This window comes from Zootoca vivipara, chromosome 1 (assembly GCF_963506605.1).
Source record: "Zootoca vivipara chromosome 1, rZooViv1.1, whole genome shotgun sequence".
Taxonomy (NCBI): domain Eukaryota; kingdom Metazoa; phylum Chordata; class Lepidosauria; order Squamata; family Lacertidae; genus Zootoca; species Zootoca vivipara.
The window spans coordinates 40,271,659-40,299,183 of NC_083276.1; the positions used below are offsets into that span (position 1 = coordinate 40,271,659).

Consider the following 27,525-nt stretch of genomic DNA (forward strand, 5'->3'; position numbering starts at 1 on the left):
CTTTTGAGTTATTGTACATGAACATGTGTGTGCACAAACACATCACTTTTAATTCCAGGAAATTTTTTTTGTGACTTCAAAATATGATCGAGTTAAATGTAGCTGGAAACCAGTAAGATTGTCCAATTCATTTTTCTAAGGAAGAAAATTGATGCATTTTTTGCAAATGTACTTAATGATGCAAATGTACTTAAATACATTTAAGTACCACTCTTTTTGAACAGTTACCTTTAAGCTGAGTACCTCTGCATTACTAATACCAAACATTTGTAGTCCCTTTTCCCACCTCAGAGGACCACAAATCACAGGACTACAACTACAGAAGAAGTCTGAATGGCTACTGCTATATTTATGGCTACTCCAAACAAAGGCTGTGTGTATTAATCTTGACATGCTAATGCAAAGTTCTGCATGCATTATCCTGTTATTGGATATAGGCTCCCCACATCACCCTCAATCTATGCAACAGCACTACAGCAAACCTGGGCACAGTAACTGGAAGAATTTCCATAGGGGTAAACAAAGAGGTTGGAATGTTTCCCCAGTGTTTGGATATTGCCATTTCTGCTATCACATTTGTGTCGATTTCTTATTTTGTGCAGAGTCTGTTCTGTTGGTCATATGTTGAATGCAGAGAGGAATTGTTAGTGGGTGTGGGTGTGTGTCATGCAGGGGAAGATTTCAACGTCCATACTCCATAAGGCAGGCATCCCCAAACTTGGCCCTCCAGATGTTTTGGGACAATTCCCATTATCCCTGACCACTGGTCCTGTTAGCTAGGGATCATGGGAGCTATAGTCCCAAAACATCTGGAGGGCTGTGACGACCCTGGTCCCACTCTACCTTACTATCCCTGCGACACAGGAATCCCGAGGGGAAAACACCCACCCTCTGGTCCTACCGCCTCAAAAATAAACCCCTTTTACTAATGGGTTTCTAAGTAAGGAGAGCCTTCCAGCTTGCGTGACCTGGTACCTTAAGAAACTCTAGGCTGTCCCCCCAGGAATAACCTCTTGCCTCCAGTAAAGGGTCTCCCTCAGTTGGATTCCCCCACTGTAGAAGTTTGCCCTATGCACTCTGGCAACTTCTTGGCACCTCAGGTTACCCTTCTAAGCCTCCTCCGTGTAACTTCAGGACACAAACCACCACCTCCCTGCCTGAGGTGAGTTTTGCCCTCTCTTGAGTCACCACGGCTGTGAGTCCTGGTACCTCGCTGGAAAAATACAGACGGACCTCTTGTTGGCAAAAACAGAGATGAAGTTTTATTGTGTTAAAAACATAAGTGATTCTTTAACGTGTCATTTATTAATTAGCTTTGTTCCAGTTGTACAAAATAAACTCAGTCAAACATTCAACTTTAAGTTTTCCTAGCCTCTTAACTGTCTTCATACAAGCCACCTCATAACACCACACCACACCTTCCTCCCGCTCCCTCCTAACTCACCAAACCGACACTCCCTCCTTTCAAACCGGGCACAGTCCCGCCCCCATCAGAGTTCTAAGTCAGTCAGGCTGGAGGTGGGTTAACTCTTTGCCAGCCGGACAGAAATAAACATTTCAAAAGTGCTTCAATTTGTCACAAGGGCCGAGTTTGGGGATGCCTACTACAGTATAAGGAACCTTAAGGTCAGCGCCGTCTTAAGCGCCCCTGTCGCCATGGTGCGCCGGATCTCTCCGGCGCCCTTCCGCCCCGTTTCCCAGCACGGTGGGCGGGTGGGCGCGGCCCTGCTGCGCGGCGGGTGGGCGGGCAGGCACAGCGCGATCTCTCCGGCGCCCTCCCGCCCCGTTTCCCAGCGCGGTGGACAGGTGGGCGCCGCGCGCAGCTGCACCCGCCCGCTGGCCGGCCGGTCCGCTGCGCAGCTGCGCCCACCTGTCCACCGCGCTGGGAAACGGGGCGGGAGGGCACCGGAGAGATCGCGCTGTGCCTGCCCGCCCACCCGCCGCGCAGCCATGGTGCCCTGCACCACCGGGGGTCTACGTAGAGCCGGCCCTGCTTAAGGTGGCCATACTAGAATAAGGGAGCTTCAAAGAAACACAGTAATGGAAAACCTCTGAATTACAATTTATCAAGTTGTAGACTCAATTGAGACAAACGTTTTTCTCATCACCCTATTGTTTGTGGTGAATGGCTATGCTTAATAACATAATTATCACTGTTTGTAATTCTACCAGTACTTTCTGTATTTCATTTCCTTCTGACCCCCTTTTTACGTTCACTTCTCCCTACCCCCACCCAATTGTGTAGATACACACACACACACACACACACACACCACCTCAGGATAACATTTCATGCATCTGATGAAGTGGACTATAATTGACAAAAACTTATGCCATAATAAATATTAGTCTTAACGATGTCACAAAACTGTTTGCTGTATCTGGAATAAGTCTCATTGAGTTCAGTGAGGTTTCCTTGGGAATAAGTGTCCATTGGGTTACAGACTTGAACACAAAGTGGTCAGGCAAAGCACCTACTGACTTTTGCCTTTATAGCAATAATTGCAGTAGAATTCTCATTCCACTTTTTCAGAATACAAAAAAAATAAATAAGTTGAACAAGATGGCTTTCTCACTTTCCAGTTCTGACGCATGTTTGGTGGTTGCTAAGCAACCTCAAAGCTCTTTCACTCTAACTCAGAAGACATGCAAAGCATTTAGCCTAGCCATTGTACGTGCAGCCTCTTTGAGCAGCATGGTACAGAGCTGAGGGAATATGACATACTGTGGGGAATCAAAGGGGGTAAAACTACCCCCACTTTACACTCCTCAGCAGTAAGACTTTAAAGCCATGCCAGAGAAGAGAAATTGCCAAGTTAAATTTAACTGCATATATGTACTATCTTACGTCTTCTGCTCTGTGTAGTTAAAACACACTGGTTTTTAACTGGCATATAAGGATCCAATAGTAGGTCTCAGCATGATCTAAAGCAGGATGCAACAGCTGCACTGATGCTTTACAAATATATGGTATAAAATTAATAAGTGGGGCCCCCAAGATGCATGTTTGGGCTAAAGGTGAATTCAAAGACTGAAAAGACTGAAAACTCCAAAACGCACAACAGAAATTGGTGAAACTGTGGTGAGAATTGTGAAAGCTTACATCACAGTCTGGGGGTTCATTGGATATTATAAGTGTGGAAGATTTAAAAATAAATCTTAAAAGTACACCCAGAAGGAATTACACCAGGCATCCCCAAACTGCGGCCCTCCAGATGTTTTGGCCTACAACTCCCATGATCCCTAGCTAACAGGACCAGTGGTTGGGGAAGAAGGGAAGTGTAGTACAAAACATCTGGAGGGCCGAAGTTTGGGGATGCCTGAATTACACCCATGGAAGTGATTCATTACATTAGCGTTCTAATTCCAGAGCAAGCCTTTTCAAAAAGTTGTATCACCCATGAATGATTATACCACTTTTCCAGGGTCAAGCATGGTTAGGTAATTATAGAATTGGCTTGAAAATTTGAGCTCTAATCAAAAGCTATAAAATATTGACTTTTTAAAAAAGTATTTTCTGAGAATTAGAAAAAAACAAAAACAATCATTAGCTCTAATGTAGTAAAATAAAATAATTAGAGTTACTGTTTGGTGTATGGTCCAACCCTTCCTGTGGACTATCTATCTGATCACATACTTTGCACTATATTAACTCAGCTGTTACCCTAGGTTGAATATTGCAAGAATATTTGAGTCTCAGAAATTAAAAATTAAATATTCCAGATTTTTAATTAGAGAAATTGTAAGCAGATGCCTTTCATATTGTTTATGAACTCTGTTTCACAAACCAAACTCTCCCCATTTATTGAGTTCTTTTTATAACAGATATCCTAGTAATTGGGGGATTACATCACCAAGTTTTCTCACGACACACTAAGAATTTAGTTTCCAAGCAATCCTAGTTCAATTTTATTTATTTACTGGGGAAAGGAGGGGGTGAGTCACCTAAAATTAAGAGTACTTAGCTAGAAAGATTTTCACCTGCTTGCAATCCAGAAAAGAAGCATTACAAAATTAACACTCCATTCACCAACAAGACAGGCACTGATCAAAGGATGATGTATAACACTTTTGTACAGTCCATTTAACCTCATTTTAACAACAAATTGATGCGTACCTTTACAAATGGGTTAACACAAAGATTAAAAATGCTTTAGCTTTCAATGCATGAGATAACAGATCTTAGAAAAACTTATATAAAGCACTTCAATGTTGTGATCTTATGCTTAATTACTGGAAGAAAATCCCACTTAACCCAATGAGAGTAAACCTTGTTAAGATCATTCTGTAAATTTACATGCTGTTATATATATATATAATTTCTAACTAGGATTAAAGTTGCTCTTTTAGCCCTTCCAGTCTCTTCTTTTCTGCTTAGCTTCTCTTTAGCATCCAAGTCCTACCAAGACATGTGGGTGGGGAGCCACTGATGTCTTTTTCAGTGTTTCTTTTAGCAGTCAACTACTACTTCTGCTCTAACGCCTAGAATAACAATGTACAGCAAATATTGGATAGGATCAATATGAAAGTGAAAAGTCAACTGCCTACTCCACCTGCTGTTCATCGCTAACAGTTTCCTTTTCAGCCAGAATACTGTGTTCATTCAAAACATGGAAAAAAATATTTCAGTAACAAAACACCAATACTTAGTCTTTCATAGATGAATAAAAGCAGAATCAAGATTATCAAGGAGCTGGAATTACTCCCCTACGAAGGTTAGAATATTTAGGCCTTTTTGGTTCAGAAAACTGGTTTATGTAATAATGGTTTTAAAAAATGTCCAGTGTGGAGAAAAGGAAATAGGGAGATTTTTTTCCAACACTTATTATACTAGAACCTGAGATCATACAATGTAATCTGGAAGAATCAGGACAATGAATTACACAGCACACAGTTAAATCACACAATTAATTATCCCATCAACTAACTTAAATGGACAAATGAATTGCTCCCCTGCCACCACAGCCATTTGGTCTCTTCCCCACCAATCCCCAATACATGTAATTCCTACCGTACTTGGCACTCCTTGAATCAAGCTTCCTATAGTGAAGGAATCAGGACAACTGAAAAGGATCAGAAGGTGAAAAAGAAAGGGAAAATCTGTGACTGCCAACCTCCCAAAGCTGTAGAAGATTTAAAGTTAAATAAAGAATCTCCAGGGTGCAACCAGGCAGCCCTGCTGAAAGAAGAAATGCTCACACAGAAATAGTGCTTTGACACTATACTGTAGCGCAACATAGTACTCTCCCAACCCTTAAGCCTTAATTCTTGGCCAAAGCTTCCCACCATTCAACTGCTCACCCAGAGGCAATTACAATTTGTCCTAGGCAAGGAGCTAATTGCAAGGTTGATTGAATGAAACACATTTTCAAGAGGAGTTTGCTCTGATGCTTTTTATCAATATTGTAGCATGGAACAAACTGTAATGTTTGCTAACATAATGTGGTCAACATTACGCGAAAGAATTGTGCAGGATTTACAGAGGAATTAGTATGCTATAATGCGTAAATAAGGATACAAGATAAACAATGCAAGAAGTTACTGTCCATTAACACTCTAATTGTGGTATAGTCCTGTTTGCTATAGTGGATGAGGAAGGGGAAGAAAACAGGTTAAAAGACTGGAAGGGGCGGGAATTGGTCAAGAAAGCTGCAGCTGCCTTGTTTGCCACTACCCACATCTGCAGTCCACACTCCACACACATCACCTTCAGAAGCTGGCGCAATACCAGCATGAAAAGCAGCCATGGTATAGATGCTCCAACATGGCCAGGACCTTCCTACAATCCTAGAATATCATGAGCTGGGTACATTATCTCATGCATTCTAAATCACATCAGAAGAATGTGTTTTGAGTTTCGTGAGGGTTGGGCACACTGATGTTCTGTCACAACAACATTAACAATTTGGATCCTGCTCTTAACTTCTATTGGCAGCTTTTATGTTGTGAACCACCCTGTGATCTTTGGATGAAGAGTGGTATACAAATGTAATAAATAAGTAACAAGTCCACAACACCTGGCTTCCCTGCACTAGCCATTCAAAAATCAGGAAGCTTAAAGACAGTCTAAATAGGACGTTTAGATATGATACCTGGAAAATGCTCCAATATGGAAGCAGCATAATTGTTGAGGCAGGGAAATCTGCACCCATTTTCATCTGGTTGTTTTATGCCTTGCATTTCAAACATATCACACCATGGATGCCGAACTTAGTGTGGACACCCAATCAGCATAGCCCACAGCAGCCCCAAACTCCTGAGCTCAAGCAATTCACCAGCCTCAATCTCCAGGAGTAGCTGTGTTGCAGGCACGCACCACCACACCAGGCTACAACGTCTTAAAACATTCAAATCAACATGAAAATAGCATGAAGTAAATATACTAAGTAGCTTGCTGTGTGTTTCATTTTGCCACACAGATTGGCTATTCAGGTTCCATTTGCTTTTATGATCATCTTTTTTACCCAATTCATTGAATTTCACTGAATCAAAGAAGTATGCAGACATATTGCTGCATTGTGACGAGAAATAGTCAGTTAGAGCTCTAACAAGCAACACATCAAAAAACATTTAGTTCTGTGATTTAGCTGTTTGAACTTCATTGCAAAATAATTTGTTTTGGAAATAATCTATCATGTTATTTTCTGTATCCTAATTGGCTAAACCAGTAAGTACTGGTATATTCATTTCTGCAAATTAGATTTGTTTATAAAAGCAAAAACATTATAGCTTTGCCCATTTGCCAGTAATTGCATTCATACTTGGTCTTTTCTTCACAAAATAATTAATATATTTTATCTTTCGTCTGCATGACAATGTGGCTAGCCAATAACAGTGACAGAAATATGATATTAATTTAATATGGCATAATCCTTACAGATTTATCCAAGCTTTCTCATAATTATAGACATATAACACAAGAGAAACATAATACGAGACAGAAATGCCAACGTGAACAAGAGATTAAAATATCAAACATAATAGCTTTCTTTCTAAACGATCCTTATTCACACTTTGCAATATAAATTTGTTTCCTCAAGGTGTTAGAAACCAGCTCTTATTTCCTAATACACCATTTGTTGCATTTACTACAGACAACAGCATACGAGATGGGGCACAGAGTAGGTCAATGAGGTATGTGGCTTGGAAGAGACGTGTGTCCTGGGCAGGGACACACAAGGGTCATGCTTGGTTGCTGGGCCTAAAGTTCCCCAACCCTGTTATAGAGGTTATATCCAAGAACTGTACTTCTACTGCAGAATGGAACGTAACACATTGCTAAAATGCCACCAGGAGTAATTTACCAAGCATTCACATAAATAAGGAGGAATCCAGAAGTTAACCAACATGATGTGTCTGGAAACAAAGCCTAGCTGTTAATTATTTTTACTGGGAAGAAATGTGCCTACTAATTCATATGTGATGCTCTTAAAAGTAAACATATACAATATAAAGTTTTATTAAAGCCTCAAAATTTGTTTGCACTCCAACTATGAAATTATGAAAAGGGGAGAATCAATATAATCAGTAAGCAGTAATTTATTTATTATTTGTTTATTGCATTTATATCCTACATTTTTTTCCATGGAGCTCCAAGTTCTTCCACTCCTCATTTAATCCCCACAACAACCCTGTGAGGTAGGTTAGACTGAGAGGATGTGGCTGCCCCAGAGTCACCCAAAGAGCTTCATGGCTCACTGGAGATTCAAACCCTGGTCTCCCACAAACTAAACACTATACCACACTGGTTATCAATAATCAATAACCTGATTGGCTAGCATGCGGATCAAATGCCCTATTGCTGCATAACATCACTCCACAAGTCTATGTGGCAGTTACTCCCAATACCCAAAGGACAAACTGTATTCCAATCACTGAGCAAGAATTCTTGGAACTGCATGCATATTTTATATTTCCAACCAGATACATAATACTGTATAGAACATTTTGCCCTCATGTGGACACAACACTGTAATGCAAATGCTTAAGTCAGGGCTGCCTCAGAAATCCTGTCATAATTTTTCTGTGTAGATGTAACTCCTAGGTAACTGTGTAGATGTAACTCCTAGGGGGGTGGGGAGGGACCATGCACCATTGTGAATGATAAGAATGCATGTATATTCTTTGCTACCTGTACATGGTGTGGCAATATACATGCTTTCTTGCATCTTTACAAAGTATCTTTAACATAGCTTTCTAAAGAGTCTAACATCAGCTGTCAGAGTAAGCTGCAACTGAAGCATATACAATATTAACAATTGTGGGAAGGCCAATATGAAAGTGATTTATCAAGCTGCTTGGTGAGGCATGCAAACTCCTCTTGTGAGGATTTCTAAAAGCTGAATAAACATTTGCCAATTATATTTTGGCATAAGAGATTGCACATGGCACATTATGTTCTACTATGCTTTTGTAAGAAGTTACTGTGACCTTCTCACAAATTACTTGATTTTAATGGTAACTGCTAACAGAGTGCTTGTGGCAATGTTGCTTCTAAAAGAACAGACTGTGGACCAGAAAGAGCCCAAATCTCACCTCAACCATTAACTTATCTCCCCTATTTGAAATATTAAGATAACATTGACCCATATTACAAGAATGTTGTATGGTTATTGAGATATAGTACTGCATGTTGAATTTTAAAACAAGTACAAAAGCAGCTAACAGTTCAAGTAACTTTGCCTAATAATCCCAGCTTTATAGATAAATAATTTATCTATAAGTAATGCTATTAACCACTCATTTTTGCACCTTCAGCTTGGTTCCTTCATTGTATGTTTTAAACTTATGGAGGCGACTATAAACTTTGGCTCTATTTTTTCGCTCCTGTTTTAAACGCAAAGGAGAGTAACTTTTTTAACCAAAATTTTCTGCATGGGCATTACATACATCAGATTTTGAGGCTTAAAAACAGGGTTTAATTTGTGACTGAGCTCAACCACACAATCTGTTTTCAACAACTTAGCCCTGGGATGAGAAGCCACAATAAAGACATGTGACCAAGGAAGGCACTACTGAACAACTGCAGCCTATTCCTACACATTAGAAGGAGCAAAGTTTCCAAGGTGCATGGCATGCTTCCTGGTAGGACTCGTTACAAGAAATTTTAAAAGTAAACTTCAGTACCTCTTTTTAAAAGAAATGTTAGCATTGTGTCTCCATTCCTCAGTATTCCCTGTACTGTAATTAGCTGCCTACCTCTAGTTGGGACAATGATCTTGAAATACACTTGAAATACACTTGAAATGCTTCAAAGAAGCATCATAAAAAATAAGCAAAAACATTCAAACCAAAATACTTTAACTGCACTGCCATAAATAACTGTGCAAATATATTAGGTTTGTCTGTTGAAAGATTCTATAGATCTATTAAAAAATTTAGGGCATTACTTGTAATATTCTGAAATAAAGATCACCCCTTAAAATAAATTACATTTGGTAATCCTACTTAATTTAAATTCTGTTATGAACTTTATTACTTATAGTCAAAATCTACCACAATCCAAAAGAAACAGCACAAAAATAGTATGACATCACTCTCCTACAAATTAGAGGGAAACAAAATATGGTAAGTCTTCTTCAAGTTTTACAAGACTTATAACAAAATATACATAACTCAACAATACCCCAAAGTACAAGTAGATAAATAGGTACCGCTACAGCGGGAAGGTAAACGCCATTTCTGTGTGCTGCTCTGGTTCGCCAGAAGCGGCTTAGTCATGCTGGCCATATGACCTGGAAGCTGTACACCGGCTCCCTCGGCCAATAACGTGAGATGAGCGCTGCAACCCCAGAGTCGGTCACGACTGGACCTAATGGTCAGGGGTCCCTTTACCTTTAAGCCCCAAAGAATCAACCTGCATAGAATTGCAATTGTAAAATATTAACCATCTTTATACACAACTGCATACAGGCCTACTGTGAAATAAATCCCATTGAATTCATGTAGTTGTCAGTATGTATAGTGGTGCTTCCAGATAGGTCTTTGTTATGGTGTTGGTCTTCTTTATGCACACAAGGTTTCCTGCAGTATGTACACAACGGTATTGTGTGCCACTGTCAAAATGAGCATCCATGTTACCTCCCCCTTCTAGATTTACCGTACTCTTTTAAGGGGATTCTAAAAAGTTGTTTTTTAAAAAAACACTAAAAAAACACTGCTAATGCAATCCTGCATTAGACAGAGCTGAGTGTGATTCTAGCAAGACAAATTCTTATTTTCTCAATGGTTAACATCAAGAATACCCTAGAAATCCTGTGAAGTTGAGCAATATTGATCCATGTTGGGCTGAAATATTATCAACATTCTAAGTTGCATAATCACAATCATGGGAAGTATAATTTACCTGGAAGCTTAACCAACAAATTAGTCACAAACATAACTTACAAATATGGAAGTCTGCCACCTAGCCAGGATTTTACTGACTCAACCAAAATTTTACTCTACTGGCCAACTGCCAGAACCAGACCGCTACATTCAGGGGGGGGTCTAGCTAATGATTTATTTTTGTAATTACTATGTGTGTGTTACTAAAGCACCTTCATATTTACTAAGGTGTCACATGTGGCGGGCAGATACACTTGTAGCACATCACCTGTGCACATGCTGTCAAATTTGTGTCCTGTCAATGTAACTGCATGATCACAATGCTGTCACAGTGCTTAGACTGCACAAGACTGCACAAATCTGTTCCTCTTCCAGCTGTCATGCAAACCCAGAGCTCACTCCAAGCTTTCCCTCTGAATAGTAACTGTCTGTCACTTTGTCCTATGCCATCTCTGAGGCAACATTGACTGTACAGCTGCCATCACCTTAGGCATGCTGATGACCCAGAGAAGAGATTCCACAGGATAGCTGAAGTCCCCGAACAAGCAAAGATTCATTCCCTTAACGAAAGAAAAACTCTCAGGCTTTACATCTTTTTGAGGAAAACTTCCCTGTCTCCTCGGCCAGGTCTGGTTTAAACATGACACCAGATGTCATGCTGCGGGCAACACATTTAAATTGGGTCATCAGTTCCTGAGTGACCAGGAAATCACAGGCTAGTTTTGTACCTGCAATCGCTGCACGCTAGGAGCCAACAACCCAATTTAAACCCTATTCTGGCCAATATATAGCCCCATACAGGTAATTTTTCACTCCATACCCAGAATCACATTTAAACTGGGATATCAGAATTTCTGTTCACAAAGGGCGGTGAACCTACTTACTCCCAACCTAAGGCTGCCATCCTGTAAACACACCTGTGAATAAGTCTTTTTTAATTCAATGGGGCTTAATTCTGATTAACACCACACTGAGTTACACTGTAGGACAAACTTCCAGCACAAGTCTCTTACTTGAATAATATACCCGGTGTAATACATTGGGGTGGGGAGGTGGTGAAGGGCGTGAGAACAAGTGACCTTCGCCACACCTCAACAAAAATGCATCTGCAGAGACCCACTTCCACCCCTTGCATTTCTTGTACGTAAGACCAACTGTTTGTTTAAAACTTTTTGTTGTTGCTTTTGTGGGTGCAACAAACTGACAGGGAACATACACCTCTCCAGAAGCAGACAGCCCCATAATAAGCGCAGTGATACACACACACACACACACTATGTATCTATATACAGTATGCTGTAAAAATGTTTAGGGGTACTCTCCTTTTGACTCAAGAAAACCACCATTTTATAGTTCAAATCAGGAAAAATAAATACAGTAAATGGGCAAAAGTACAAAGATTCACAAAATGTTTAGGGGTATGCGTACCCATCCGTACCCCCAGAAAAAGCATTCTGTGTGTGTCTGTGTGTGTATATCCATCCCCCTCCCCCCGCTACACACACACGCGCGCGCAAAATGTATGTATGTAACCCCCAACATATTGGGTAGAATCTGGTTGCTAAGGGAGAGTAACAGCCTCGGCGGAACCTCAGATAAGAAAGCTTTGCCACAGACAAGCCGGGGGGGGGATTTACTTTAGCTCCGCCTCGGCCTCGTGTGTGTCTCTTTTTCCTTACCGATTCATAACCGTGAGGGGCGGAGGCAGGCGCGGCGGGCCCTTTGCCGCGAGTGTCCTGCCTGCCTCTTCCTCTCCCCCCGCCTCTTCCCCGGCTCCGGCCTCCTCGGCCGGGACTGGCCTCGCTGTTGCCTCCGCCGCCTTCCGGCGGCCTCTCTCTACCACCCGGCCGGCGGCGATGGGGTTGCCGGCCGCCGCCTCCCCGTTGGGGCCTGCCGCCGCCGCCGCCGCGTTCGGGCTGCTGCATGGCAGCTACTTCGGGTCCGGCCCCTTTCACCAGGCCCGTCTCCCCGCCTCCTCCGGGAAGCTGGCTGCCTCTCTCGGGAGAGGAGAAACTGGGGGCCGCGCCAGGCTTGGGCCTAGAGATCCTGACTCCTCTCGGAAGTCCCGGCGAAGCCTCGCGAAGCGCGCCTCCCCGGCCGCAGTGAACGGGAAACGGTCGCAAACGCGGCGCATTTGATGCAACTTAGCGCAACAAACCCTCCGCGAGGTTCTTTGCGGCCGCATCGTTTTTCTAGACTACCAAGATTAATTATAAGATTTGTTTTTAACGGGGGGGATATCACCAGCTCAGAGCTCCTCGATCCTAAAACTGCATACTTGGGAGTAAATCCCATTGGAATGTGACTTGCCTTGGTAAACAATAGTAATATCAGGCTTGCAGCTCTATCACAAATAAAGTTCCCATGAAATAATCCCTAAAGAAATGCCTCACAAATCAAATAACATAATCCACAATTAAATTTAATGAAAGTAGCAATATATCCACATTAAGCTATAAACGGCTTCCTAAATACTATGTCATGCAGATTCCAGAATGCTAGCCTCCGGAGCTGATTCATAACATTTTTTAGGTGCTTGCCCCCCCCCCCAAAAAAAATGGCAGTAACTTTCGTGGTCACTACATATTTAAAGTTGCCATGGTGAATTATGTATGAGCATGCCACTGTGCATGTTAATCAGTAGCTGTGACCATGGTGATGTGATCAGACAGATCTGTCCAACATGCCACTAAAATCAAAGCAGAAATGCTTATTGCTTGCAGCTGCTCCAAATCTGTGTTGGGAGTGAGAACCCACTGGATGGTCTTAGGAATGATCACAAGAAAATTTGTTAGTGGCTGTGCCTCCTTCTCTGCTTCTCTCCAAAGCACCTTGCAGTTACACAGGACTTATGCACCTCAGAGAAGTTCTCCCCTAGGATGAAATGGCAGCCAAGCCCAAACTTAGCAAAGTTCCTGAACAAGCCTCACAGACTAACAAAGAAACCTGACCTGAGAAACTACCACCATCTTGGTTAAATCTTGTGCACATGCTCAGAAAGGCAATCAAGAGGAGCAATATTATGTGTGATATGACAGCAGCTGCTGCTGCTTCTTTGGCGATCACTCGTAGCTGAGTAAGATTGTCTTCCATAAACACTGTTTTAACAATGGGTCTGGAAGTGACTGTGGAGGCCAATTCTGGACCCACACGTTCTTCCACAGTGGGGGAATTGGTTCCTGGGCGGGAGTTGATCACAGTGTAGATTTGCCAAGCCTGCCTTCCTCTTAGCACATTTCTCCCTTGGGTCCTGAGTTTGAGTGTCTTCAAAGCCCATGAAACCTTTGGTAAAGGCTGTTCTCCAACTGGAGCACTTGTAGGCCAGTGTTTCCCAGTTGTCAGTGTTTATACTACTTTTTTTTTAGATTTGCCTTGAGACAGTCTTTAAACCTCTTTTGTTGACCACCAGCATTACGCTTTCCATTTTTAAGTTCAGAACAGAGTAGTTGCTTTGAAAGACGATCATCAGGCATTCGCACAACATGACCAGTCCAACGAAGTTGATGTTGAAGAATCATTGCTTCAACACTGGTGATCTTTGCTTCTTCCAGTACACTGATATTAGTTCACCTGTCTTTCCAAGTGATGTGTAAAAAATTTTGGCTGCATCATTGATGGAATCTTTCGAGGAGTTGGAGATGGCATTTATAAGTGGTCCATGTTTTACAAGCATATAGTAAGGTTGGTAGTACAATTGTCGCGGTCCTGAAACACTCTGCACTTCAATTGGGAGAAAGCCGCACTTGCAGAGCTCAGGCGATGCTGGATTTCGGCATCAATGTTGGCTCTTGTGGAAAGATAACTGCCTAGGTAGGAGAAGTGATCAACATTTTCCAACGTTACATAATTGAGTTGGATTTGTGGCGCTGCAGAAGGATTATTTTGTACTTGTTGGTGCAGCACTTTGGTTTTTTGGATGTTGAGCAACAGGCCAAGCTTTTCATAAGCTTCTGCGAAGGTATTTAGGATGATTTGGAGGTCATCCTCTGAGCGTGCGCACATTACATTGTCATCAGCAGCAGCATATTTTTAAACTAAGGAGGCAGCTGCTCACTACCTTGTCGCATCCAGTTTTTGCAGCAGCCACCTACCACACCGACAGTCATCACTTGCCTGCCTAACTACGGTATATGCCTGACAGCTCATTCCTAGTCCACTCCCCACTATGGGATGGCAGCAACAAAACAGCAAGGAGGAGGATCAGAAACAGTAGTCAATGGGAAGGGGGAAGGGGAATTCATGAGTACACTGATTCCCACAAAACCCTAAGCTAATGCTAATGGCTTGGTTCCAGAGCAAAGGAATGCAGTGCCCACTTGATCTCTGCATCTGATGGAGTTGTTGGGAGATTCATTCCCCGCCTGCAGTCATTGGATTATTGTTTATCATATGACTGTATGTGTTTCCATTCCACAGAGTAGAAGTGACGTAGACAGGATGTTCATCTACTGTTGTGTTCCTGAAGTGGAACTGTTGTTCCTTTGTTCTCTTCTCTTCACTGCCTGCTATGCTAGAGAGAGGCAGCCATGCTAAACAGCTCTGAATGTCTGAGCTGGGCAAACAGAGACAGACTCTGTATTTTGCCACAATAAAGCAGTTTAAAGGTAAAGGAACCCCTGACCATTAGGTCTAGTCGTGACCGACTCTGGGGTTGCACGCTCATCTCGCATTATTGGCTGAGGGAGCCGGCGTACAGCTTCCAGGTCATGTGGCCAGCATGACAAAGCCGCTTCTGGCGAACCAGAGCAGCACACGGAAACACTGTTTACCTTCCCGCTGTAGCGGTCCCTATTTATCTACTTGCACTTTTTGGTGTGCTTTCGAACTGCTAGGTTGGCAGGAGCTGGGACCGAGCAACGGGAGCTCACCCCGTCGCAGGGATTCGAACCGCCGACCTTCTGATCAGCAAGCCCTAGGCTCTGTGGTTTAACCCACAGCGCCACCAGTTTAGCCTTATCTAATGGTTTGTGTGTGTTCTTCACGTTGGGGAACAATCACAGATTTGATTGCACCACCGGACTCAATAGTAATTGGGCATGTGTGCACTGGCTTTGTCCTTGCCCTGGGCAGTCTCACAACTGGCCCGGGCGAGAAATGCTAACCTCTTAATCTAAGTGCAGTCCTATGCTCTGTGACAGAGAGAGTCAATGTGGTGCCTTCTAGATGCTATAAGGTAGGGGTCTCAAATGTCAGGGGCAGCATTAAAATTCAGTGCCCCCCCATATAACCTTTCATTTTACATCATAGTTTTGGCACCCCCAAGGCTTCACACCAAATGCGCCCAAACCAGTTGCGCTCCCCCAAATCCACTTCTAAGTGCTACAACTTCCCCCAGTTACGGGATGAACCAGACATTATTTCTAAAAACCATTTCACACACAGCTCTAAAAACTACATCTGAATCTCTTGCACACTAATTTTTCATGTATCAAAGGTGCTTTCATCTGCTTCAGAATTTGGAGAGGCAAGCCATCTTAAAATTAAGTATGCATATGCATATGAAAGTGCATTAAGAACTAATTTAAGCACTATTAAGCTTTACAGTTGAAACCGTCTTAGAACAATCCAAACATTATACAGTATCCTCTGGGAAGCTGATCCAAAAGAAAGAAACTCACTGCTTCCTAGAATAATTAGAAATCTTTCAGTAAATCCAACAGTACTGGTGCAATAACTGGCTATTTCATCACAAATAGCCCGCTCAAATGAACATAGAGTGCATTCTCCCAAATGTAGTACAATCAATTGCAAACTACATGTGGTTATTATTCAGGCATTGCATGTACTTTTTCTTCTTCTTTGCATTGCATGTAGTTATTGTGCACTGCTTTCATAACGTGGGAACCAAGTTGAAAAGCTTTAAAACTATAGCGATGTCTAACATTTTGCTTCGCATCTTGGTTGTATTGGAAACAAACCCATCAGCAGAAATTACTTTTGTAAGGCAAAAATACAGTCTCAGAGAACTTGATCATTTGGAATTGATGCAGATAGGTGACACTTTAAGATCTTAACAGCCAAATATGATTAATAGTCACTCCTCCATTACAGTGAGCTCATTGCTTTTCTTCCCCTGCAGTCCTTAGTCAGCTAGGACTTTATTTTCTAAAGGGGTGATTATTTAAAATTGTGGAAAATGACCTGAGTTGGCCTTTCCATTAACAGTCTGTAGTCAATCACATATGATAGCTTTGTTTAGGGGACCACTTTTGGTGTAGCTGAAATGAAGAAACTTTAGAACCTTACTGCATTTTTTAATATGAACTTCTGCAGCTCAGAACAATAAATAGCAACAATGGATGGCCAGATTTGTGGTTTAGAGAAAGAGTTGTGAAAGTTACAAGCAAAGAATTCCAATTGCAATGAGCAGGAGAGGAAGGCGAGGAGTCCAGTTGGCTACCAGTATTTAAGTATGAAAGACAGATGACATAGAATAGGAAATTTATTTTTAGTAGCTGTTAAAGCAAAGAGTGGGATTTTTTGTTCTTGTTTTTATTATGTATTTTGTGTTATTGTATTTTTATGTTGTGAACCACCATGAGATCTACAGATGTAGTGTGGTATACAAATTAATAAATAAAATAAAATAAAAATATTACTGCTACTGAACAGCACATACTCCACTTGTCTCTTTATCAGGACTTTATACTTCCATTGCTTTCAATTTTTTTTAAAAAATCTGCATATTATGCCACTTCAAATTTTTCTTTCATTGCAGCAGGGGTGGCAAACATGTGGCCCTCCAGATGTCGTTGGACTGTATAATTAAAAACCATATCGAGGCTTTATTTTAACAGCAAATGCAGAGAATTATTTTCTTCAGGACCCATATTGAATGGAAAGGAGATTGACCCCTGTGTCACAACTTTTGTGTGTGTGGACTTTTAAAATAGTGGTTCCTTTATGCGTTTACCTATCTGTGAAACACTGTTGATACAACTTGTTCCCTGAATCTATGGTACAATTAAACATCAAACGTAGAGTCCATTGGTATCATAGGTTAAATGTCCCCTGCCTCACTGTTGTTCTCCTGCAAATTGGGGCCCCTATGTCTACTACTAGTTGATTTTTTTAACCACAAAAGTTTGAGAAAGAGAATACAAAATTTATTTAATTGTTCATCTTAAATAGTTAAAAGTAAGGATTTAACAATTAATATTGAATAGTTCTTTTATGTCAGAAGCATTTCCTAAATCTGGTGCCCTCCAGATATGGTTGGACTACAACTCCCATAAATTCCAGGCAGTATGGCCAATGGTCAGGAATGATGGGAGTTGTATTCCAAAACATCTGGAGTACACCAAGTTGGGGAAGCCTCTCCTACAGCAACAAAAGTTGGCTGGGAAATATTACCAAGCCTATTTTGTGTCTCTAAGCTTGAATATATAATATTTAAATACCTTTAGAAGTCGTTGTAATTCATAATTGATACTGCAACGGTCTTACAATTTGCTTGTGCTTAATAAATCTGGCAGGAGTCCATTATTATTTTACAAGCTTTCTTTCTCTTTATTTGTCATTAAAAAGGTGTCTTCAAAGTACAGATGAAGAAGCAACTTAAAAGGGACTGATGTTAATACGCCAAGAAAAAGAATGGAAGAAAAATTGCACAGCAATTCAACCATTGTCAATGGTACAACCCCTAACCAAAAGCATTTAGAAGGTCATAGCCTTTGGGAAGTAATTACCATTGCTACAGTGACGGCCATTTTAAGCTTAATAACTATAGTGGGGAATGTTCTTGTGATGATATCCTTCAAAGTCAACAGCCAGCTCAAGACGGTGAACAATTACTATTTACTCAGTCTTGCGTGTGCAGACCTTATCATTGGAATATTTTCTATGAATCTTTATACATCCTACATATTAATAGGGTACTGGTCTCTTGGAAGTCTAGCATGTGACTTGTGGCTAGCCCTGGATTATGTAGCTAGCAATGCCTCAGTAATGAATTTACTGGTTATCAGCTTCGACCGATATTTTTCTATTACACGGCCATTAACCTACAGGGCTAAACGCACACCGAAAAGGGCTGCCATCATGATTGGCCTAGCTTGGCTAATTTCATTTATCCTGTGGGCACCAGTAATCTTATGTTGGCAGTATTTCGTTGGGGAACGAACTGTCCCGCCTGGAGAATGCCAGATTCAATTTTTGTATGAGCCCATCATCACCTTTGGTACTGCAATCGCTGCTTTCTATATCCCCGTTTCTGTGATGACTATTTTGTACTGCCGTATTTATAGAGAGACTGAGAAACGGACCAAGGACCTGGCTGAACTTCAAGGATCCAGTTCTGTGGCTGAGTTCGAAATGATAAAGCCACAGAAAGCGCTGCTAAAGTCCTGCTTTGGCTGCAAGCAACAAAATTTAGCCAAAAGGGAGAGGTGTCAGGCTTCTTGGTCTTCATCCAGCCGAAGTACTTCTGCAACAGCAAAGGCATGTCAGATTCAAAATACTTGCCATGACTGGTCTAAGGCGGACCAGCTAACCACTTGCAGCAGCTATGCATCCTCAGAAGAGGAAGATAAACATGCCTCTGACCCCGTCTTTCAAGTAGCTTATAAGTCTCCAGTAAAAAGCAAGGATGATGAACATCAAGAGGAGAAAAAGGAAGCCTTTATCAAAGACCATCCTGGAGAAAATGACTATGAGACCCCAAAATATTTTCTAACCCCAACCAAAGGCCACGTTAAGAAAAGTAGTAAATGTGTAGCTTACAAGTTCCGATTGGTGGTTAAAGCTGATGGTGCCCCAGAAACTAACAATGGCTGTCGAAAGGTAAAGATCACTCCTTGTTCTGCCACTTTATCCAAGGACACGACTTCCATCAAAAACATGGATCCAAATATAAACAATCAAATTACTAAAAGGAAAAGAATGGTCCTTATAAAGGAGCGCAAAGCAGCCCAAACTTTAAGTGCCATTCTTCTAGCTTTCATCATCACTTGGACACCCTACAATATCATGGTTTTGGTCTCCACATTCTGCTCAGATTGTATCCCTCCAACGCTGTGGCACCTTGGCTATTGGCTGTGCTATGTGAATAGTACTGTTAACCCAATCTGCTATGCTCTCTGTAACAAAACTTTCAGGAAGACATTTAAGTTGTTGCTGTTCTGTCAGTGGAAGAAGAAAAAAATGGAAGAAAAATTATACTGGCAGGGTAATACTAAACTGCCTTAATTAAAAGTGTTTTTTGGGGGGGGGCAGACCTTGGCCAAGCACTGTAAATCAAATTGGCTGCAAGTCTTTCATTGTAAAGTTGTTGCTTTGCATGTCTGGAGACAAATGAAGCACAATTTGTGTGGCGATAAAGATATGCCTGTGGCTATGAAGAAAGCAGCCACAATGGTGAACATTTCTATAATTGTCTGTGACTACTGAATAGAGCATTATTTATGTTGCTGTCATAGAAACTTTCCTTCCACATGTTTGCCAAATAAAATGGCACACCAACAGACCTTAATGGTTGGGTATGGAATAGACCCTTCAATCATTAGGTCCACTACCTGGAAAGTAACATTATGCCTTCGTGCACATTTTTTCTAAGGCTTTGTCCAGTTTAGTTATAGGTCTCCAATAGAATGACACTTGCATCACTTCCCATACAGATTTTTTTCTAAACTGGATGGAAACAAAAGGAAGGCAAGTACCACTGGCCAACGATAAATGTCTGAGATTTTTTTCTCGATGGACAAAATTGCTCTTGGAATTAGTTGTGAGGACATTGTTTGTATTGTTCTTATTCTATGGCTGAGAGATGGCTTATAGGGTGTAAACTGTATGGTTTTTATTTTATTTTATCTTTTGCAAATTAAGAAGCCCATGATGGCACCAGGTTTGTCAGAGATGTTTACATTTCCTACAAACAAGGGTACTAGTTAATTGTCTTTTTGCATTTTATTTGTTCATATTGAAGTTGCTCTGAAGGGGGTTTTATTTTTAAAATCCTGTACAGTATATTAGTCTGAACTGTTGATGCAATCCGATGTATGGCTTCTAAGAAAAAGCTGAAAACACTTCTTTATTACCATTCTGAAGAACTATCTTAGCACCCAAATGTGCAAAAGATTCCTGCATTGCAGTGGATTGGACTAGATGACCCTCTTGGTTCCTTCCAACTCTACAAATCTATGATTCTCTGTGGGTTGCATTTTATTTCCTACACTGCGCATCAGCAATCCTACCTCACTTACCTGGGAGTAAGCCCCATTGAGTTGAATATGACTTACTTTGGAGTAGTCATGGTTAGGATTGCACTATGAGTTGCCTTCTGTGTAGGTGTTTTGCAGCACATTAAGCAACATCCAAATCCTTTTGATTTCTGTAGAACGTCCAAGTATAGGAGTTCAGGGCTGCAATCATAAGTTATGAGCTGAAACTTGCTTATGAATGAGGTTAAGTACTACACATTACCAGTGCTTTTTTCTGGGCATACGCAGGGGGACACATACCCCTAAACATTTTGTGAATTTAAGTTTGGCCTCATTGAGGGGCAGTCTTTCAATATGAGTAGGAAAATACCCCTAAACATTTTATTAGGGGGGGGGGAACCCCACTGCACTTACTTTTATTTAATTTATCCATAGGTTCCTCATTTTAGGTCTAAGATTTTACACCCTGATCTTGAAACGCATTTATTGGCAGTAAATCATTTTAAATCAATGAATTAGGTTGCCCGTATTAAAAAAAAGATTTGGTACTGCTGAGAGATGCAACAGGTCCTGCTTGTGAAACATGTATTTTAGCTAGCACTTAACACTACACATTTTACATCAATAACTTTACAAACATATACTCATTGAATAGTATGAGTCACCTTTCTCCATGAATCACATACCATGCCGGTCAAAAGCGACAACAGGAATTTGAAAAAGGGAGAGGAGTAATATCACCTACCTTTCCGTCCTGTGTTTTTTGGGTGGCAATACTTGAATGCCTAAATCCCCAGCACGAGTAGGTAAATCTATCAGGCATGAGCTGGAGTTTGCTGAGGATGTGTCCCTTATGTCTGGATAGAAATGTTTTATACATAATGGCTATTATAGTGCCTCTTTTTATACCGCAGACTACTTACGGCAACACAAGCATTTCAGTAGAGATGATGATCTGACAAAATAAAGGCAGTAACTGGGATAATTACAGCGTAACTGGTCTGAGAACTGCAATTAAAATCAGCTATCAAAATAAACTGGTGGGACAGAAAGAAAACAACGGCAATGGGAAGTCAGGATGTACAAACTACGGTGGAAATAACTTCTATGGAAACAAACTGATACAGTATTTATATAAGAGTTCATAGTAAGTTCATGATTTAAAATGTTAAAAAACCTAAAAATTCTACCCCAGTACCCTGATTTACTGTATTGTCAAGTATTGGAAATATGATATGCACCCAGAGAGCTCCCCACCAGCATTGGCATGTCTATCTGTTTTGGGGCAGTAGTCAGTTCTGCCTTCATACACACTATATCTTTAGAGCACATTTACCCCTTCAAAGGATACTGTAGTTTGCCCCTCACAGAGTTTCAATTCCCAGGAATCCTTATCAAACTACAGTGCCCAGAATTCCTTGAGAGGGAAAATACGCTTCAAATGTGCTTTGTATGGAAATGTCCCCTCCGCTGAAGTGAAGAAGGAATGTGGTTCGTATGAGGTGCAAAATGGGGCTCAGTTGGGAACTAATATTAAGGTGCAATGCAGCATTAATACACATTCTAGCAAACACTGAGCAGCCAGGTTTGCATTATTGACTATAGACCTGTAATGATGCAAAGCTTCATGGGACACATGTATTATTGTAGTTCAATGGCGGACAGTGCACTGAATCATGCACTCATGGTTTGCTGAACTGCTATTTAAAGATGGACTATAACAATGTCTATGTATGCATTTTAAATTTCAAAGAATCGCAAAGCAGCTGCAATCCAAAACCACAAAACATAAAATATATAACAATTCCCATTAAAATCACAAATATTGTCACCAAAGCCAAACCCCCACAACAAAATACAAAACACCCATTGAAACTAAGAAATCAAAAATAAGCCAGCAGAAAGAGAACAATTAGTCAGAAACCTTTTAAAACAGCCATCTAAAACAATACAGTCATGGGGTCTATGGAAAGCCATTCCTTAGGATGGGCAGCACAGCAGAAAAAGGCCCTCATCCTGATTATTGCCAGATGTGCTTCCCAGGGTCAATGGACCTGGACTAGGGCTTTGGATGATGATTCTGCTTTGGTCTTCAAGAATGTACGAGTGCACAGCTTGAGTGTTAGGCTGCATTTCTATCATATCATCCGCATTCATAGCTTCGTATGGTAATAGTACAGTTGTAAAATATAGTGTTGCACAGTTCAGAGATAATACAGCACATTTCATGAGAGTTATTGTGTATTTGTCATTGTTCCCACTGAAGTAAAAATATATTTTCATTCAGAGCTAGAAAAGCAGGAAAGAAAGGATTTCTCCACAGCTATAGAATTAAACGATGTTGTGAATAACTTGATGATTAAGTGAGTTGTTTGCAAAAGATTGATTTTTTGCAGGGGTACTGGATATTATTTAAACTCACTGTATAATAATGTGAAAATGTGTATTCTGGAATCAATATGATCGATTTTAAGTATATTGTATTGTGCCAACTGTTTTTGGTGCTTTTGCATATAATTGTTAAAGGAAAGTGCAAGTTACTATAGAGACCTCTGTTTCTTTTCTTCAGTCACCATCAAAGCATTTTCTGTGTATAGTGTATACTTTGGGTTATACTGGCTTCAAACAAACATACATATGCGTATGAGATGTGTGTTTGGTTCAAACGAACCTGCATTTCTATAATACAAGCTATGTAATAATGACTATATAAGACTGTAAAAGTTTTCTGCTAGCTGCAATGTTATTGCTAAAGAAAAGCTTTGCCTTCTATTACTGAAGTTAAATGGGAAGTTATTTTTGTCACAGTTTCTGTTGAACAGGAATGTTTTATAAATGTTTATGGTCCATTTGTTGAGTAGATGTATAAGACTACACAGTGATGGATGCCAAAGTATCAGTTAAGTGTAACTGTTAAGTATGTGCTCAACCTATGCTGCTAAAAAACTCAGACATTACACTGCCAAACTCTGGGATACATTGTAAATATCTGGAACTGTATTAAAAATGGTGTGTGTTTATTGCTTTTTTAATACTGGGGTTTCATAACAAAAAGGGCAAGGGGGACAGTTGAGAGCTATCCAACAGCAATACAGAGCCACAACTTTGACTTTTTATTTTTGAAAGAACAGGAAGAGCAGAAACAAAAACCATTCTAAATTATTTCTTAAAATGTATACTTTTTTTTGCAGACACTTCTAAGTTATTGCTCTAGAACCTATGACCCAAGAACATGTTGGGCTCCACTTCACATCTGCCTCAGCCTGCATGGCCAATGGACAGCTATGATGGGGGTTGTAGTTTGACAACTTTTGCATGGGAACTACTGTGGGGTAACTGTATTCCAGACCACTAAAGACCACAATGGTCATGTTTATAGGAAAGAGCTAACTGTGGTCATTAAGCAGTGTGGTTATTTCCCATCGGGAGTCCCATCCTTCTCTGAAGCAAAGGTCAAAAGACTCCAACTAGGAGGTTATGCTAAGGGCACTGCTGACTTGTGAATCTAAAGATGGGCAGCAAAAGCAGGCAAGCTCTCCTAGGGCAGAGAAACCAAAGGGAGCTGGACCACATAGCGCTGTATGATGACACTTCTACATTGTTTCCAAAATGGGAGAGGAGGAGGCCAATCTGCCTTGTATTTGCAAATATGTCTGCTGTGTCCGTAGAGCAGTGTTTCCCAAACTTGTGCCTCCAGCTGTTTTCGGACTACAATTCCCATAATTCCTGACCACTGGTCTTGCTAGCTAGGGATGATGGGAATTGTAGTTTCAAAACATCTGGAGGCACAAGGTTGGGAAACACTGCCGTAGAGGACCTATAACCGAGCTCAAGAAGAGCTGTCCTGAAAGTAACTAAACTAGGAGCAGATGCATGGAGGTTATTGTACCAGCATCTTACCGAAAATAACTGAGGGATCAGCTACTCAAAACTAGATCCCCTTCCTTGTGAATTAACACATCCAGTTTGGGCACATTAGGTTCCCTAATTCTGCTGGTTTTCTGAATATGGGGTATTGTCCTAGGGTATGGTCTTAGGGGTTGCCTCCAAGGTTCCCTTGTCTTCACTGGTTCTGGTTCATGCTTGGGGCTGAATTCTCGGCTGATTCCATGTCTGGGAGCTATACTGGCAAGAACTAACATCTTGAGGGCAGCATGCTGAGTGAAAGCTGGAGATAGTAATCTATCAGCTTTATACACAAGCAGAAATGAGGCCACATGCTTCTTCCAAAGCCATTATAACTAGGTTAAGTCCAAGGGGCAGAGAGCAAAAGAATGAAGTGAAAAATGGTGGGTCAAAAGACTGCCAAGGCAGCTACAGCATCAGGTTCCAGGAAGAGCAGATTCTACATTCAACACAAATATTTTTTCAGTTGCAATGTGTCCCTCTACTAATTTGAGCCTTGGTCAAACTGGTGTTCTAGTGTTTCACAGATGGATAATATAAGAGCCTTTAGCAACAGACTCCTTAAAGAACATTTCCTTCCATCTGAGACTGCCCATTCCTTCAGATCATCAAGAGAGGTCCTGGTTTGTCTCCCACCATCATCACAGGTACAGTTGGTGAGAACAAGAGGAATACCTCTTTCTGTTATAGCACCCAGGCTTTGGAGCTCTTTGTCCTGAGAGATTTGTCTGCACCCAATAGCAGATTTCAAATACAGAGTTTAAGGATTGTCCGTTCCAGCAGGCCTTTGACCCAACTGGCTTGTGAATTGTTCTCCTTATGGGTTTTTAAAGTTGTTTTTTAAAAAAACAAACAAACTTGCTGCATCATCATCATCATCATCTGTGTTTTGCTGCTTTAATATTGTATGATTGTATTAAACTTACATGATGCTAGTATCCTTAGGTAACAGAAGTGAGAGGAAAAAGTGGTATATATACATATATTTGGATATGTCTAAAAAGATCATATTGAAAGTTTCAGAAGCGCTTTCCTGTGCCAGAGCTCCAGGAGAGCCACTTCCTACAGTACAGTGGTAACATTTACTGGAGGAGAAATCTGTGGGGTATAAGTAGGGTCTTTGGCAGAAGAACAGGAGATGATCCTGTGGCGATCAGCCTAAAGTTAAGCCAGGTTACTAAGGGTTAATCCAAATAGAACTGTTAGAACCCAAGGGGGGGGCTCTGACAGAGTATAAAAACCCCACCCCTGGAGTCAGAGAGGGAGTTGGTAGTCAGTTGGTTGAAGTAGTAGGTTGGAGTGAGTTGGTTGGTTATTAGTAGAGAGCTGGTTTTAAATATTGAGGTGGAGCATAGATGGTGGATTATAATCAGTCAGGATAGAGAGTTTGTGAGCTTATTTACAAATATATATTTAGTTGTCTTTAGCAGTAATAGGCTGGTAATAGTATTAATTAGAGGTAATAGGCCGGTATAGGAAACATCTGTAATTTGGAACATTCTAAGACATATACTGAAACCATTACGCTTATGTACACTCAATAAAGCAACATCTTTTTACTTTCACATTATCCTGGTCTGAAGTGTTTTGAGTGACGGCAGATATTTATTTTGTCGTTGGTGCATCATCAATAGATCGTAAAACGTCTGGGGGTGTTGCGCAGGTCAGGGTGACCGCGACAGATCCTATTCCACTATAGCCGGAATACTGCAGTGTAAATCAACTCTTTCCAGCTCTCCATACATACTGTCAAGCCCTGAGGCATCCCCCCGTACTGATGATATAGTCAGTAATGGCTAAATCTTGTCAAGATGGTCTAGGAAAACACCTCTGGCTCACCTTCTGCATGTTAAGTGTGTTGCTCTTTCAGATTCCGCTCCACTCCTTTGTGGAGTGATCCATGATGGCCGATCCATCCATGACTAGAACCAATCCATATATTTAGAAAAAGTACGTGGTAGGGCCATCTTAGCAGAATACCCTTTCAGAATGCAGGAAGGGTATAACAATGCAAAAACTCCTAACAAGCCACTCCTATCCATGGAAATCTAGCATGTCAGGAAGAAAGGTTAATCCTTGCTGTAACGTGCTGACTATGTGTGTTGAATTTTTACACTGAGGAGCATTGAAACAGGTGCCCTTCTTGCCTGTGTTCTGAAAGGGTATGGTCCTCAGACACCTGAACCATATACTTTTAACTTTTAACTGTTTAGACTAGTAGTCTTCAAACTTTTCAGATCTTTAACCCAAACATGGATTTGGAAGACTCGTTTTTTTCATTCTCAATTTGCATAGTGGTACTGCTGCCATTGCAACTCACTTTAGATCAGGCTATGATCCAGTTTTGGGTCATTTTGAAGGTCAGTGGGCATGCGTAACTCTCTTCCTTAAAAAGCAGTACTTTGTATCCTGATTAGTACTACAGTGGGACCTCGACTTACGAATTTAATCCGTTCCGAATGCACACTGGTGGGTTGAAAACTTCGTAAGTCGAGTTTCCCATAGGAAAAGCGGTTTCCCATAGGAATGCATTGGAAATGGAAAAAACCGTAAGTCGAGGAAACCACATCTAAAAACTTGTAAGTCGAGGAAACCGCATCTAGCCGCGGCCACTTTTTCCGCTCATAAGTTGAAAACGTCGGATGTCGAGGAGCTCGTAAGTTGAGGTCCCTGTAATTCTCTTCATGGAATGTGACTTTCCTGTCCCTTCCTATCGTGATCTCTTGCATCTTCCCAAAAGCAGTTCATGAGGACAGGAAAACCTTTAAAAAAAATGGCATGAGGTGTGTTGTAGGCAAAGAGATGGAGAGGAAAAGGGAACTTGGCTAAAATCTTGGTCAACCATGAGCACCTTTGTATCCGAATCAGTGAATAATTTTGACTGGATTATGTGTGATGTGTGTAAACAGGGCAAACTATATATGCCATTGTAGTTTATAGAGAACGTATAACTACCAGAGAGGTCTGTAATAGTAATAATCTGGGGCCTGTAATCAGAAATGAGAGAATGGTAGAATGTTGCCATTAAATAAGAACAACAACAAAAATCTTATTTTTGCTATTTTACAAATATAGGCTAGCAAATAAGTGACAATAGAGATACATTTAGTCTCATCTGAAAGAATTTAAAACAAGG

The 27,525-nt window shown here is 41.0% G+C and overlaps 2 protein-coding genes across 2 annotated transcripts in view; one reads left to right on the forward strand and one right to left on the reverse strand.

Annotated features, from left to right (window-relative positions):
* Window positions 1–12,404, reverse strand: part of AVEN (apoptosis and caspase activation inhibitor) — a 100,851-nt gene extending 88,447 nt beyond the window's left edge. The window contains exon 1 of the mRNA XM_035110782.2: window positions 12,006–12,404. Coding sequence (XP_034966673.2) covers window positions 12,006–12,251 — 246 coding nt within the window. The 5' untranslated portion in view covers window positions 12,252–12,404. The remainder of the gene's footprint in view (window positions 1–12,005) is intronic.
* Window positions 1–19,521, forward strand: part of CHRM5 (cholinergic receptor muscarinic 5) — a 58,921-nt gene extending 39,400 nt beyond the window's left edge. The window contains exon 2 of the mRNA XM_035110735.2: window positions 17,854–19,521. Coding sequence (XP_034966626.1) covers window positions 17,920–19,512 — 1,593 coding nt within the window. The 5' untranslated portion in view covers window positions 17,854–17,919 and the 3' untranslated portion in view covers window positions 19,513–19,521. The remainder of the gene's footprint in view (window positions 1–17,853) is intronic.
* Window positions 19,522–27,525: the final 8,004 nt, after the last annotated feature.